At 40.9% G+C, this 11,576-nt stretch overlaps 1 protein-coding gene across 1 annotated transcript; it reads right to left on the bottom strand.

Annotated features, from left to right (window-relative positions):
• Positions 1–379: 379 nt before the first annotated feature.
• On the bottom strand, positions 380–8,021 carry lrrc4.2 (leucine rich repeat containing 4.2). Its single transcript, XM_085282006.1, has 2 exons — positions 6,553–8,021; positions 380–6,400 (listed from the first exon to the last, which is right to left on the bottom strand). Exon 2 carries the CDS (start codon positions 6,277–6,279, stop codon positions 4,285–4,287), a length of 1,995 nt encoding a protein of 664 aa, XP_085138132.1. The 5' UTR covers positions 6,280–6,400; positions 6,553–8,021; the 3' UTR covers positions 380–4,284.
• Positions 8,022–11,576: the final 3,555 nt, after the last annotated feature.

Genomic DNA, 11,576 nt, shown 5'->3' with positions numbered 1-11,576 from the left:
TTAAGTATATGGAATATGATTCACAAATGTAAGGTGAGATGGGGTCAATTAGAAATTTTGTTTGATATGCAAAACATATATAAAATTAAGGCAAAATCTGGGACATCTTGATGTTCTAAGAAAATACATTAATATGAAATAAAATAATCCAGATCCACATATCCTTGTGGAAGACATTCAGATTTTCATTTAGTGGAGGTATGAGGGCTCATCAACAATTTCAACAATTTCTTGGCAGTTGAATCAGAAAATATAGTTTATGATTGGCTTAGCTTAATGTACCTGCGGTACTTTGCTTAATCATAAAAAGTAATTGGTGGGAAAATTGCAGCAACACAAAATACAATCTAGCAAAACTAAAAAAAAACGAAAATCAAACTTTTGCACTGGCCTTTTATTTGTCAACTAACTGTAGATTTATCTGGTTATATGTATATAAGCTGCTGTGTCTTCTCTCGCATTTACATTTTCTCTTTGATGTATTAACAGTATTCATTTTTCCTCGATCCAAAACCAATAGCCAGTGAAATTGCAAAACATTGTACATATTATTTTGACAATGTGATTCAAGGTTATTAATTCCCTTACATTTTTTAATCTTTTGAATTTGTGCACATTCTGCCCTAGTTAAAAACAAACAAACAAAAAAACAAAGACACAGGCCAAAGCTTTGCAGTATGATAAATCAAGTGTTGAGAGAAGGATGAGTCCTGACAATTTCTCACTTCTAAGGGTCATTACAATCCCTCTGTGGGCACAAAAAGGCATCAGTCAATGGAGAGACTGTGGCAGCATTTCTGCCACCTGACCAACACTTTTTTTCTGCAAGAGACTTCATCAACAGATATGGATCTATGGGCTCAAGGACATGTTTCAAACAAACCCTCAGCCTTATAGAGCCGTATCCTAGCCTTTTAGTTGTTTCTCTGCAGATCTTATCAAGTTGGAATAAGATCCACCCATATGGTGGCAAGTTACAGATTATTTTTACTTACCTCCATATCCTGCAAAGTGTAAAGCAAGAACAAGAGCTAGTGACACGCTGCTTCCTTAAAAAAAAGTAATCATATATTTGACTTTATCATTAACCTTTTAGTAAATAAAAAAGAAGGAAAAAGCAAATGGGTTCAAATGACGTATGCAAATCAGTGTACCAAACAGATGAGCCTATAAACCTTCAAACACGATCTATTTCATACTGAATCACTAATTGAAAAACAGTCAGAGATGGCAGCAGTTATGGCACGCCATCTTCCTATCTTATTTACAACAAGGCGGCATACAGCAAAAACAAAAACAGCAAGAGGGAAGCAAACTGACTGAATAGTTGATAGTACTAAGTTGATTTCTGACTTTCCTCTGCTTTTGCTCTTAACACTGAAGAGACGGAGGAGGAAGAAAAGAAGAAGAAAGGAAGTAGTTGTCAATGTTTATATGTGCCTGGTTATCAGGCACATTAAAGGCGTTGCAAACAGCCAGTAGCCTCTTATGAAGATGCAAGCACGGCCAAAGAACCATGCTGTGCTGGGGGAAAATAATAAGAGTCTGCTCTTTTTCAACCCACACATACTCTAACAACCAAGAACACTCTGTTTTGCCAGCGCAAAAAAACAGCCACCACATTCTGTTTGGCACCTGAATATTCAGTAGTCGATCATCCTTGCATTTTCTTGAGGAAACTGAAGAAACAGTTGAGTTGCATCTGCTTATTGAGGCCCTTCCTTACCTGGACACTGTCAGGTGTGCTGCCAGAAAACACAAGCACCTCACTGTCCATTGAGAATTTAGAAAACCTTCAAAAATTTGGAGGTATTTAATCAACACCTGCAACATATTGTACAGCATTGTTTACATACATCCATTTTCTTAACCGCTTATCCATTTCAGGGTCACAGGGGGCTAAAGGCTCGACTTTGGATGAGAGGCAACAATATGTATAATTCAAAAATTTTCCTTTTACAAGAGTTTATCCTTAGAAAACTCACCCTCAATCAACCTATATTTCAAACCATGCATAGCTGTTGTTCCTGTTTTCTTTTACTGCACCAGAAACAAACTGTAATGCAGTCACGTTAGTGTAAATGTCATAGTAAATTAAGTATCTATATATTACATCACCCAGTACCTTTAAAACCAATTATTAAGTGTCTTGGATGGCTGGCCTGGAGCTTTAAAATGAAGCATTGGTGTTCCTGTCAACTCAACATGTACCATAATTATCAAAAGGGTCATACTTTAATTTCCTCTTCATCCCTAAATAGTCTCAGCAGGAGCACTTTTTCACTGCAACATAAAAGTCTGAAATGACCAGAAATGTGGAGGGTCGAACAGCATCTGTCAAAATCAGTATGAAATAAGGAGGACTGATGAGTGTTTGTATGAAGAGCAACAGTATAACATCATGGGTAAGCCGTTTCAGTCACCACAGACTGCCCACGCTTATTTATGGTAGCTGGCCTTTTAGCTGCGTGATGTCAAGACCAGATTGCTCAGAAATGCACTGACACATACAGCATCTGCAAAAAGAAAAAAAAACAAAAACTAAACTAAAAATATGCCTGCTTTCTCATTTTTAAGTGATATATTGAGACTGCATTTGGAATGCAATACTTGTTTTGCTGAAGAAAAATAATGTTGGACTCATATCATTAAAACCCCCAATATATTTCTCTTTGTTCCATAAATGACACATTCAGGTAAGAGGTATGACCTGCGGATGAATGCGTAAGGAAAAGAAACCCACAAACCGTAGAACTGTGGGATACATGTATTTTTTCCCTTCACAGTCACTGAGAAATCAATGTTAAGAACTAAGCTGAGGCATCAAAGACCAACAGCCTATCTGACCTGCATAGAGCCCCACTGTGGGGTATAATGCAGCATTGTACACCAGTTACTTAAAGACCCATTCATGCAGACACTAAGTAAATGCATAGGACCGTAAGATGGGGGTGTTGGCTAAGATACGATTTACAATACTACCTCCAGCCTTTACGATTAAACAACTTACACACAAATGGAAATATTTTCGGAGAGAAGAAAAGAAAAACATTAGATGAAAGTGTTTCTGATTAGAGAAATACAAACCAAAGATTTTATTTTTCATAGCCTCCTTTGTCTCTCCATAAAAATAGTGTTGCTAAAAATAAAACATTAAAAGAAAAAGAAACACAAAGTAATTTTTCGATGTAGTCCATGGAAAAGTCCCGGTATCATCAGACATTCATTTTGTTTTAACTCAACCCTCTTTGTTTTCTCCAAAAGCAGAATGGTCAGCAAAGCCCTGTATCACTTCACCACATGTCTGTTCCTTTGAAAAATTAGCATCGGAATGAGCCCTTGCGGAGACAAGTCAGGCAACTGCTGTAATGCATTACTAAATTAGCCCTAAACACTACACAAGCCAATAAGAAGCATGTCAAAACCTAAGGGAAAAAAATAATACAAAATGCAAACAATAACAGAACAACATATTTGCAACAACTGTTATTAGCCTGCATTCCACATTTGCCAGTTAAACCAGAGGGGAATCATGTGCACACTAAATAAACATGTTTAGATACGCTACAACTAAGAAGCACTGGCACTGTCAAATAAACGCAGCTGAACTCCAGCGAACAGAGGGTTAAACCTTAGCTGCAGAATTTCACTGCAGTCCAAAAGCATTTGGCTGATAGCTACTGAACAGCACAATCTATCTGTGCCATTATGCTGCTATTGGACAAATGTTTGTATCTATCTAGAATTTGCTTTGTGTGTTTTTAAACTCCTTAGTTTGGAAATACCATTTTATTGCATATAATATTTGGCACAGTTAAAACTGGAGCTTCCATTTGGGGCTGGATTTAGAAACTGGTGCCTTTGCAAAGAGCTTCTTACTGCCTCCTAAATATGGTCGAAAACAAACTAAATGCCTCTTTTCCTATGCTAGACATCACAACTTTCCTTTTTTCATTTAAAAAAAAAAGCAATTAATTATCCATTTTTTAAATAGAAGTCACCAGTTATTAGAAAATAGTTTCAAATTACTTTCTTTTCTAATATAATTTGCATGTCTCACCACTGCCTGACGGTAGTTTTATTTATATATATTTATTTATTTTTTTCATATTTATATACTTATGTATAGGCATGTACAAGAAACAAAAAATGTCTCTGTTTTGCACTTCTGTACAAAAGAAAGTTACCGTTCTGTTCTTTGTGCATTCTATTGCATGGACTGGTGAGCAGAGATGAGGGGAGAGGTTCGGACAGAGTCAGACATAAATCCATAGGGAGCGTTACTCAGATTTGGGTCTCTTGAACCTTGTCCTTGCCATGAGTAGTCTTAATGACATAGGGATCAGCAATGGTGCTGATGTGGCTGTGATGCTGTCTAACAGAGCGGTGAAGAGAGTTGTTCTGAGTCCAATGGGCACCGTAACCGCCCTGGCGGGATGAGGAGGACACATACCCAGGCTTAAAGGTGTTGCTGTTGTGTTCCACCAGTGTAGGCAGTACTAAACCTGTGTCATCAGAGCCACTAGATCCAGATGTGGGCGGTGGAACAGGAGGAACTTCTTCCTCCATCTGTATGATTTCTATGGTCCTGGCTGCTGCCACGGTGCTTCTCTGTTGATGCCTCTTGCGCAACTTATAGAACGCTATTAACATGGCAGCTGCCAGCAAGGTAACAGCAACAAAACACCCAATAATGATTTTGGTGGTTTTCATCACCTCATCCAGGCTGGCAGCTGGCTCACTAGGGACTCTGGCAGTGGGAATTGATACCTGCCTTGGAGTCTGAGTGTTTTGAAATAGCACAGTAGGTGTGGAGATAAAGACAGGTTGAAATACAGACGGTGATGCAGGGACAGTGGGCTTGGGTTTAGGGGTCTCCTCCACTGTGGGCGCCAAAACTTCCACCGTTACAGTGGTAAAGTAGGACAGATTAGATGTATTGAGTTCAGCATTGCTGACGTTTAGGTAGGCCGAGGCGTTGGAATTTCCTGCCATGTTGCTCACCATGCAAGTGTAAACACCTGTATCTGATGGGAGAACATTGGAGAAATTAAGCGTTCCATCATTAAGGACAGATATTCTTGGATGAGCCGAGCCATGGGTCAAAACAGTTCCATTAGGGAGAAGCCATCGTACTGAGCTCATGGCAGCTGTGCGACACTTAAGCTCTGCCACCCTCGCTGCTGAAATGTTAAGATCTCTTGGAGCATCAAGTATGAATGGTGCTGAACACTGAAAGGTTGTTTGATCAACTTCCACCAGGTAGCGTCCTCTCATGTGGACTGGAGTGTGGCAGCGTCCACAGCAGGTGGAATTTGTGGGAATGTATTCTCTGAGCCACCAAGAGAGCCACACTACATCACAGTCACATCGCCATGGGTTGTGATGAAGATGTAGCTCCACCAGATACTGCAGGGGGGTGAAGAGGTTATGGGGGAGAGACGACAGGTTATTGTGGGCTAAATTAAGCTCCACCAAGGCTGTGATGTCATCAAATGCATTCCTTTCAATCATAGTAATGGCAGAGTTCATAATCCATAGTTTACGTAAATTCTTGAGGCCACGGAATGCTCCAGGCTTCAGTTCAGGGAAAACATTCTCTGATATCTCCAACTCCTCCAATCCCACCAGTGGTGAAAGATTGGGAAACTCCCTCAGATTGCACATCCCCAGGTTCAGGTACTTCAGGTTGTGAAGGCCCTCGAAAGCGCCATCTGAGATGTACTCCAACTTCCTCAGCTCTCCCAGGTCCAGTCTCATGAGTGAGGGGACACGATTAAAGGCGTAAGAGGGGATGCTCTCAATGGGATTGTTTCTAAGCCACAATTCTCTAAGCTTTGATAGATATTCAAAAGCTCCACTAGGTATGACTGTCAGTCTGTTGTCGAACAGCTCCAGGGTGTTGAGACTGGTTAGACCATTGAAGGCCCCCACTTCAATCTGCCTGATAGCATTCCTGCCCAACTGTAGTACCTCCAAGTGATGCAGGTGTCTAAATGTATCTGCCTGTATGGTTTCTATGCTGTTTTCCATTAGGTTCAGGTACCTGGTGTTGGCTGGGATGTTAGGAGGAACCCTAATCAGCCCTCTGCGGGTACACACCACCTTGCTGAGCTGGTTAGTGCAGGAGCACACACCTGGACAGTTCTGTGGCTTAGCTGAGCCGAACTCAGGGCCTGTGGACTGGCACATAGTGAAGGCAGGCACCATGAGGGAAAGCACGGCGAGCAGGGCTGCATTCCAGGTAGGCTGCACACTAACCTGGCCCAGAGGACTCATGGTGTGGAGGGCTCATTATTCTGCATGGTGGGGGGATATGGCACACACCAAATGACAGACCACCCTAGCCTGGCTGGAGCAACTCAAGGCTCCAAAGTTCCATCGACAGTGCAGGGAGATGCTGCATCAAAATTGTTTTGTGAGGGAATGAAGGGGAAAAAAAGGAGGACAGATAAGGAGAGAGAGTGAGAGAGATTAATACAAGAGAAGAAACAGAAGAAAAGCAATGCAGCAATGTAAGAAATAGGTTGAGTAACAGTCTCAGTGACGTACCTCATTAGTTTGAAAGTCCTCCTTTTTGCCTCTTTCCAAATGTTAAGCACAACAGTCACATACAGCATTCATGTGTAATTCCTTTCCACAGAATGGCATGAGATAGATGGTTTCTTCTTTTTCCTTTTTTAAGAAAGTAGTGTGGCCCTCTATTAGCCAAGGGTACAAAATGGCTCCTGATATTAAAGACTGAGAGCAGCATGGAAAACACTCACAGACAGCAGTAAGGCCATGAAGGCTTAGCAGGTGCCCAGATTCCTTCTGCCCCCACCAACTGTCCCTCTGCCAGGCAGCAGACTCCAAAATGCAGCTGCACTATAGATAAATCACAACGATCCATAACGCAGTTAAACACGACAGAAGAGGAGAGAAGAAGTGACCAAGTGAAATGAATAAAAATCCTCAGTTCTGTCAGGTCCTGATACATGTGTTGGCTCGTCCGGCTGGTCGCCTGTTTGGGTGAGAGACCTCCCTCACTGTGACTTTGCCAAGGGCTTGTCGGTCGCTGATTAGCCCTGTTGTGACAGAGACTGAGAGACAGAAAAAGGCTAAAGAACTCCCGGCACAGTCATCCCCCTCTCCTCTCCTCTCCTCCTCTGTGTTCCTCTTGCTTCCTCCCAATGTTGGGCTGGCCCTGGTCAGAGCAGCTGCAGGCTGCTGTGTGCACAGCTAGCAGTAATCCGTCTATTCCTCCTGGGGGGAGGGGGGGTGGGGGTGGTGGGAGAGATGGTGGCGCTGTGTGGGGGGTGTAGAAGAGGATACGCTGCACTGTTGGAGCTTCGCAAAAGGCTGTCGGAAGAGAGAGAAAGCACTCTTGTCCTCTTCTGCAATGAGAGAATGCAGAGAGGATTACGCTTGAAGGATGTGTGTGGAAGTGGGCTCCGTATCTGTATCCATAAGCAGAGAATGGTGTTGAGGATCCTTCTCTCCGCTTGCTCTTTGTCCCCCAGGCTGCGTCCTGCAGTGGTCTTCTGCTTGCTTTTTTGTTAGTTTTTTCTCCAGGACTGAGGTAGTAAGTTGTGGCAGTTAGCCATGTGTGTGGCTGTCAGACTTGCGGCTGGCTGGTGGACTACTGCAGTAGCCAGAGTAGAAGAGAGAGAGAGAAAGAGAGGGGAAAGAGAGCCCGAAAGAGAATGAATGAGAGAACCACTGACAGATCAAGAGCAAGAAAAAGATAGAGTGTGCGAAGGAGAGTGTGTGTGTGTGTGTGTGAGAGAGAGAGAGAGAGAGAGATGGAGAGGCACGCGAGCGCTCTAACAGGCAGCCCACCGTCAGAGAAACAGCAGGAGCAGCATTCTAATCCACATCTCCTCTTCTTGTTTATTCTCCAATCTCTCTTTTTTCTCTATTCCCCCCCTTCGATGTGTGTCGGTGTTGCAGGCAGCTAAGATGCTCGCTCTGCCCCCTCCCTTTGTCCTTCAGTGGGAACGTGAATGTACTGCTGACGCACTCCTCATAGCTGCTCAGCCAGCCTCAGAGCAGTGCATTGGTTTGATGCAGTGTTCCTGTGTATTAACACATACAACCTCCCCTCCTCCCCCATCTCCCTCTCTTCACAATAACCATTTTCTCCTTTCTTTCTTTCTTTCTCTCTTTCTGTGTCAGAGTTTCTCACATGCTCTGTCCCTCACCGTCCTTCTTCTCTCTCGCTCTCTGGATCACTTTACCTGTGCCAGTCGTCCCTTCTCCTGCCATCTGTCTAGACACAGCTCTTCACAACCAGTTGTTAAAAATGAAAAATGCATTCCGATCTATGATTTAGAGACAAATGGTCAGACTTTCTAGGTTAACTTTAGAGTTTCTTTAGTTCTCTCTCTATCTCTGTCTCATCAGCGAAACAGTGCACCAGAGTTTTCCAGTGGAGATGCAGCTGTCCGTCTTGTAAAGCACAGTTTTAGGAGTGTTTTCCTCACTTGTTATTGATGCCATAAGGGGGAAATAAACAGAGTTGTTTTCTTATGATGGGTTTGACTTTCTTATTGTGTCACTTGTGTGGACGTATTATGTGTGTGGGTGTTTTGGAAGTGAGGGTATTGGATCGGGGGGGTTGTGACATCATAAAGGACTGAAACGCTGACCATGCTTCTCTGTCGGCTGGGCAGTCTTCTCTTCAGGGAGGAGAAAGATGAAAGCGCTTGCATGCAGTTATCTCTGGGAATGATGAGAGAAAGACAGACAGATAGAAGGAAAAGAGACTTACCGGGAGACGGGGGGGGGGTGGGGTGGGGGGGGGGGTCTGGGTAGGAGGAGATATATTCATGTCCTTGGTGAAATAGGGGAAAGGAGCCTATAGAAAGAGGAAAGAAATGAGATAAATAGGGATAGAGAAGAAGAATGAGGGAGACGGATGAGGGAAAGTACTGCACTGTAGTCTCCTAAGAAAAATGGCACAAGAGCAGGAGCAAAAGAAAGATGAGGATTATGAGTGAGGAGTAGGAGGTACGAGAGGCGTGTTGATAGTGTTGGATTAAGCATCATTTGAATGCAGGAGAAGGAATCTCCCTCACTGCCTTTGGTTAATGACCACATCCTCTCTCTTCCTCCCCATCCTTACACATGCACATTGCTGTTGGGCACCATACCTGCAAAAAGGTACAGTCAATTCCAATTTATGAAAATAAACGCAACATTTTATTGCGTTAAGATGCTGTTGACAAACTTGCGCATGTATTAAACCATAATGAGGAAAAAAATCATAAATAAATTAAATGGATGTAAGCTGTAATTTACATAAATATACCAAAGGTTTAATGTTTGTGTTTATATGTGGTCCCCTGTTTAACATATGTAAACATAAATAAAATATCACACTAAATAAATGATAATGCTCAGCTTTATCTTTTGGATAGTTATTAATAAAATAGTAAAGAGTGGATCCATTTCAATTTCAACAGTTTTATCCTAATTCTTCGTGTCATAAGCAAAAAACAATTATCTGCTCCATTTCAGAAAACTGAAAGCACATGGATACAGTATGCATGGGTATGGGTCTTACAGTGATTTGCTTTACACTGTTAAGCAAATCACTGCTATGTACATGTCAGCAACAAAATGTATGCACATTGTATGTCATTTCTTATTTTTGTGATATATATATATATATATATATATATATATATATATATATATATATATATATATATATATATATATATATATATATATATATAGATATTTGTTATATTTTTATCATCACAAAATTGTAAGGAGTGAGGCCAATGCCATCAACTTAACCATCATGTCTGTCCTTCATCGCCCTACAATATTTAGGAGTAAAACCACTGCATGAGCAACAAAGGGAATAAATGAAACTTATATCTCACTTTGTTTTATGCATCAAAGAATGACTTTGAGAAGACTGGAATAACAGATAAAAAACAAAGGCTGAAAAAAAACACTCACTCGCATCTGTGTTTCTAGAGGTAACAAGCCAGGTAGCTTGGAAGAGAATTTCAACAATGTGCCAAATGCAGCTCATGCGCCTGTTCTATTCCCATTAGATGTTGTGATTTAAAACGAACTTTGGAGGTGAAAAAGAAATAGAGAGAGAGGAAGAGTATGTTGAGTGGCATGCGGAAATTATAAACTATTTGTTAAGGATGGTGCAAACAAGGATGGTCAGATAATTGATGGCCATGGTTTTAACTGCTGTGTTAATGCTATTACAGAGGCCAGAGAAAGGTCAGTTAGGACACTGAATATATGATGTTGTGTCCTGATGTCATTATGGTTCTCTTGTCATCTGTCTGTTTTTTTCTTTTCTTTTTTTTAATCTGTTTATATTGTTTCATATTTTTAGGCTAACGTCATTCACAGTTGCTGAATACATTCCTATGAATATGTGAAATTGGGTCCAGAATTAACTGCCATCTGCAAATAAAAATACAGTGTGCAGTGCATCGTACGCAGTCTGATGAAAGTGTAGTTAGCTGTAACTTACTCTGTTAGAACATAATTACATTTTAACCCTAACCCCTTTAAAAAATTGTTATCTATTTAATTATTATCCTTCAAATAAGAGCTTGTGAATATTTTTAGAGACATTTTAGACCCTAAAATAAATAATAGGGTCTGTTATACAGGAATGAGTTAAGTAAAGAGTCTGTGTTTTGTTTTTGACAATGTGCACACCAGAAATATTACAACTGCCAACACCTAATATACATCTGCAGGAGCTCTGTAGTTTCTGGCACCATTGGATAAGCAGCAGGGCCTTTATAATCTGGAAGTTGGGAGTTTGAGACACAGCAATTTGTGAAAAGCCCAGCACATTTTCCAACACATTGTCATTGGTTCAGGGCTGAGCTCCTTTTAGATCTCTGTTAGTGTAAACAGTTCTCGCCACTGCTGACTGGGAGCTCCCTGCAAAATGTGCTGTCACTGAGGTGCTTGCACCCATTCCTTAATAATTTGGCTCTTGTCAAAGTTTTTCAGGTCTTTGCACTGCACATTTATATTATGTCCAACACACATATAATAAGTGACTGGTCAATAACTGTCAAAGTTATATCAGGTTTGGACATGCACCATTTTTCCAAGATAATTTACTTCAGCTATGAGTTGTTAAGCTGTTTTGGCTCATAGTTATTAATGACATGAGTGGCTAATGAGGCAAATATGTGTGTAAATCAGAAACTATTTCCCCACTGATCACAGATGTATTGATCTCTTTTGTCATGCACTGTCATTATTGCCTTCATTATTCTGTTATTTTGTAGGCTCTTTTTCTTAATGCAGGCCAGTCAGTAGCCTTATATTTTAAACCTACTACTAACATATACTGTTAGACATTTTATTTTGCATATCCGCTTAAGGACCACTTGCTGTTTTTTTCTGTTTCTGTTCTGTTTATCCTTTATTTATCCAATTCAAAAGTCTCATAGAGATTAAAATCTCATTTTCAAAAGAAATCTTCAAAGAATTAAAAATAAGGAATCTTGAGAAGAGAGCTAAACAACTCTGAGCATATCCATAACAAATCATCCCCTTATGGTAATATCAGCACTACATGGAAAAACTTTGAT

This window comes from Mchenga conophoros, linkage group LG7 (assembly GCF_057382185.1).
Source record: "Mchenga conophoros isolate Kocher_MC1m ecotype Shallow Benthic linkage group LG7, M_conophoros_male_GT1.1, whole genome shotgun sequence".
NCBI classification, from domain to species: Eukaryota; Metazoa; Chordata; class Actinopteri; order Cichliformes; family Cichlidae; genus Mchenga; species Mchenga conophoros.
The sequence above is the reverse complement of the archived record's forward strand: the minus strand, read 5'-3'. Positions and strand labels throughout refer to the sequence as shown.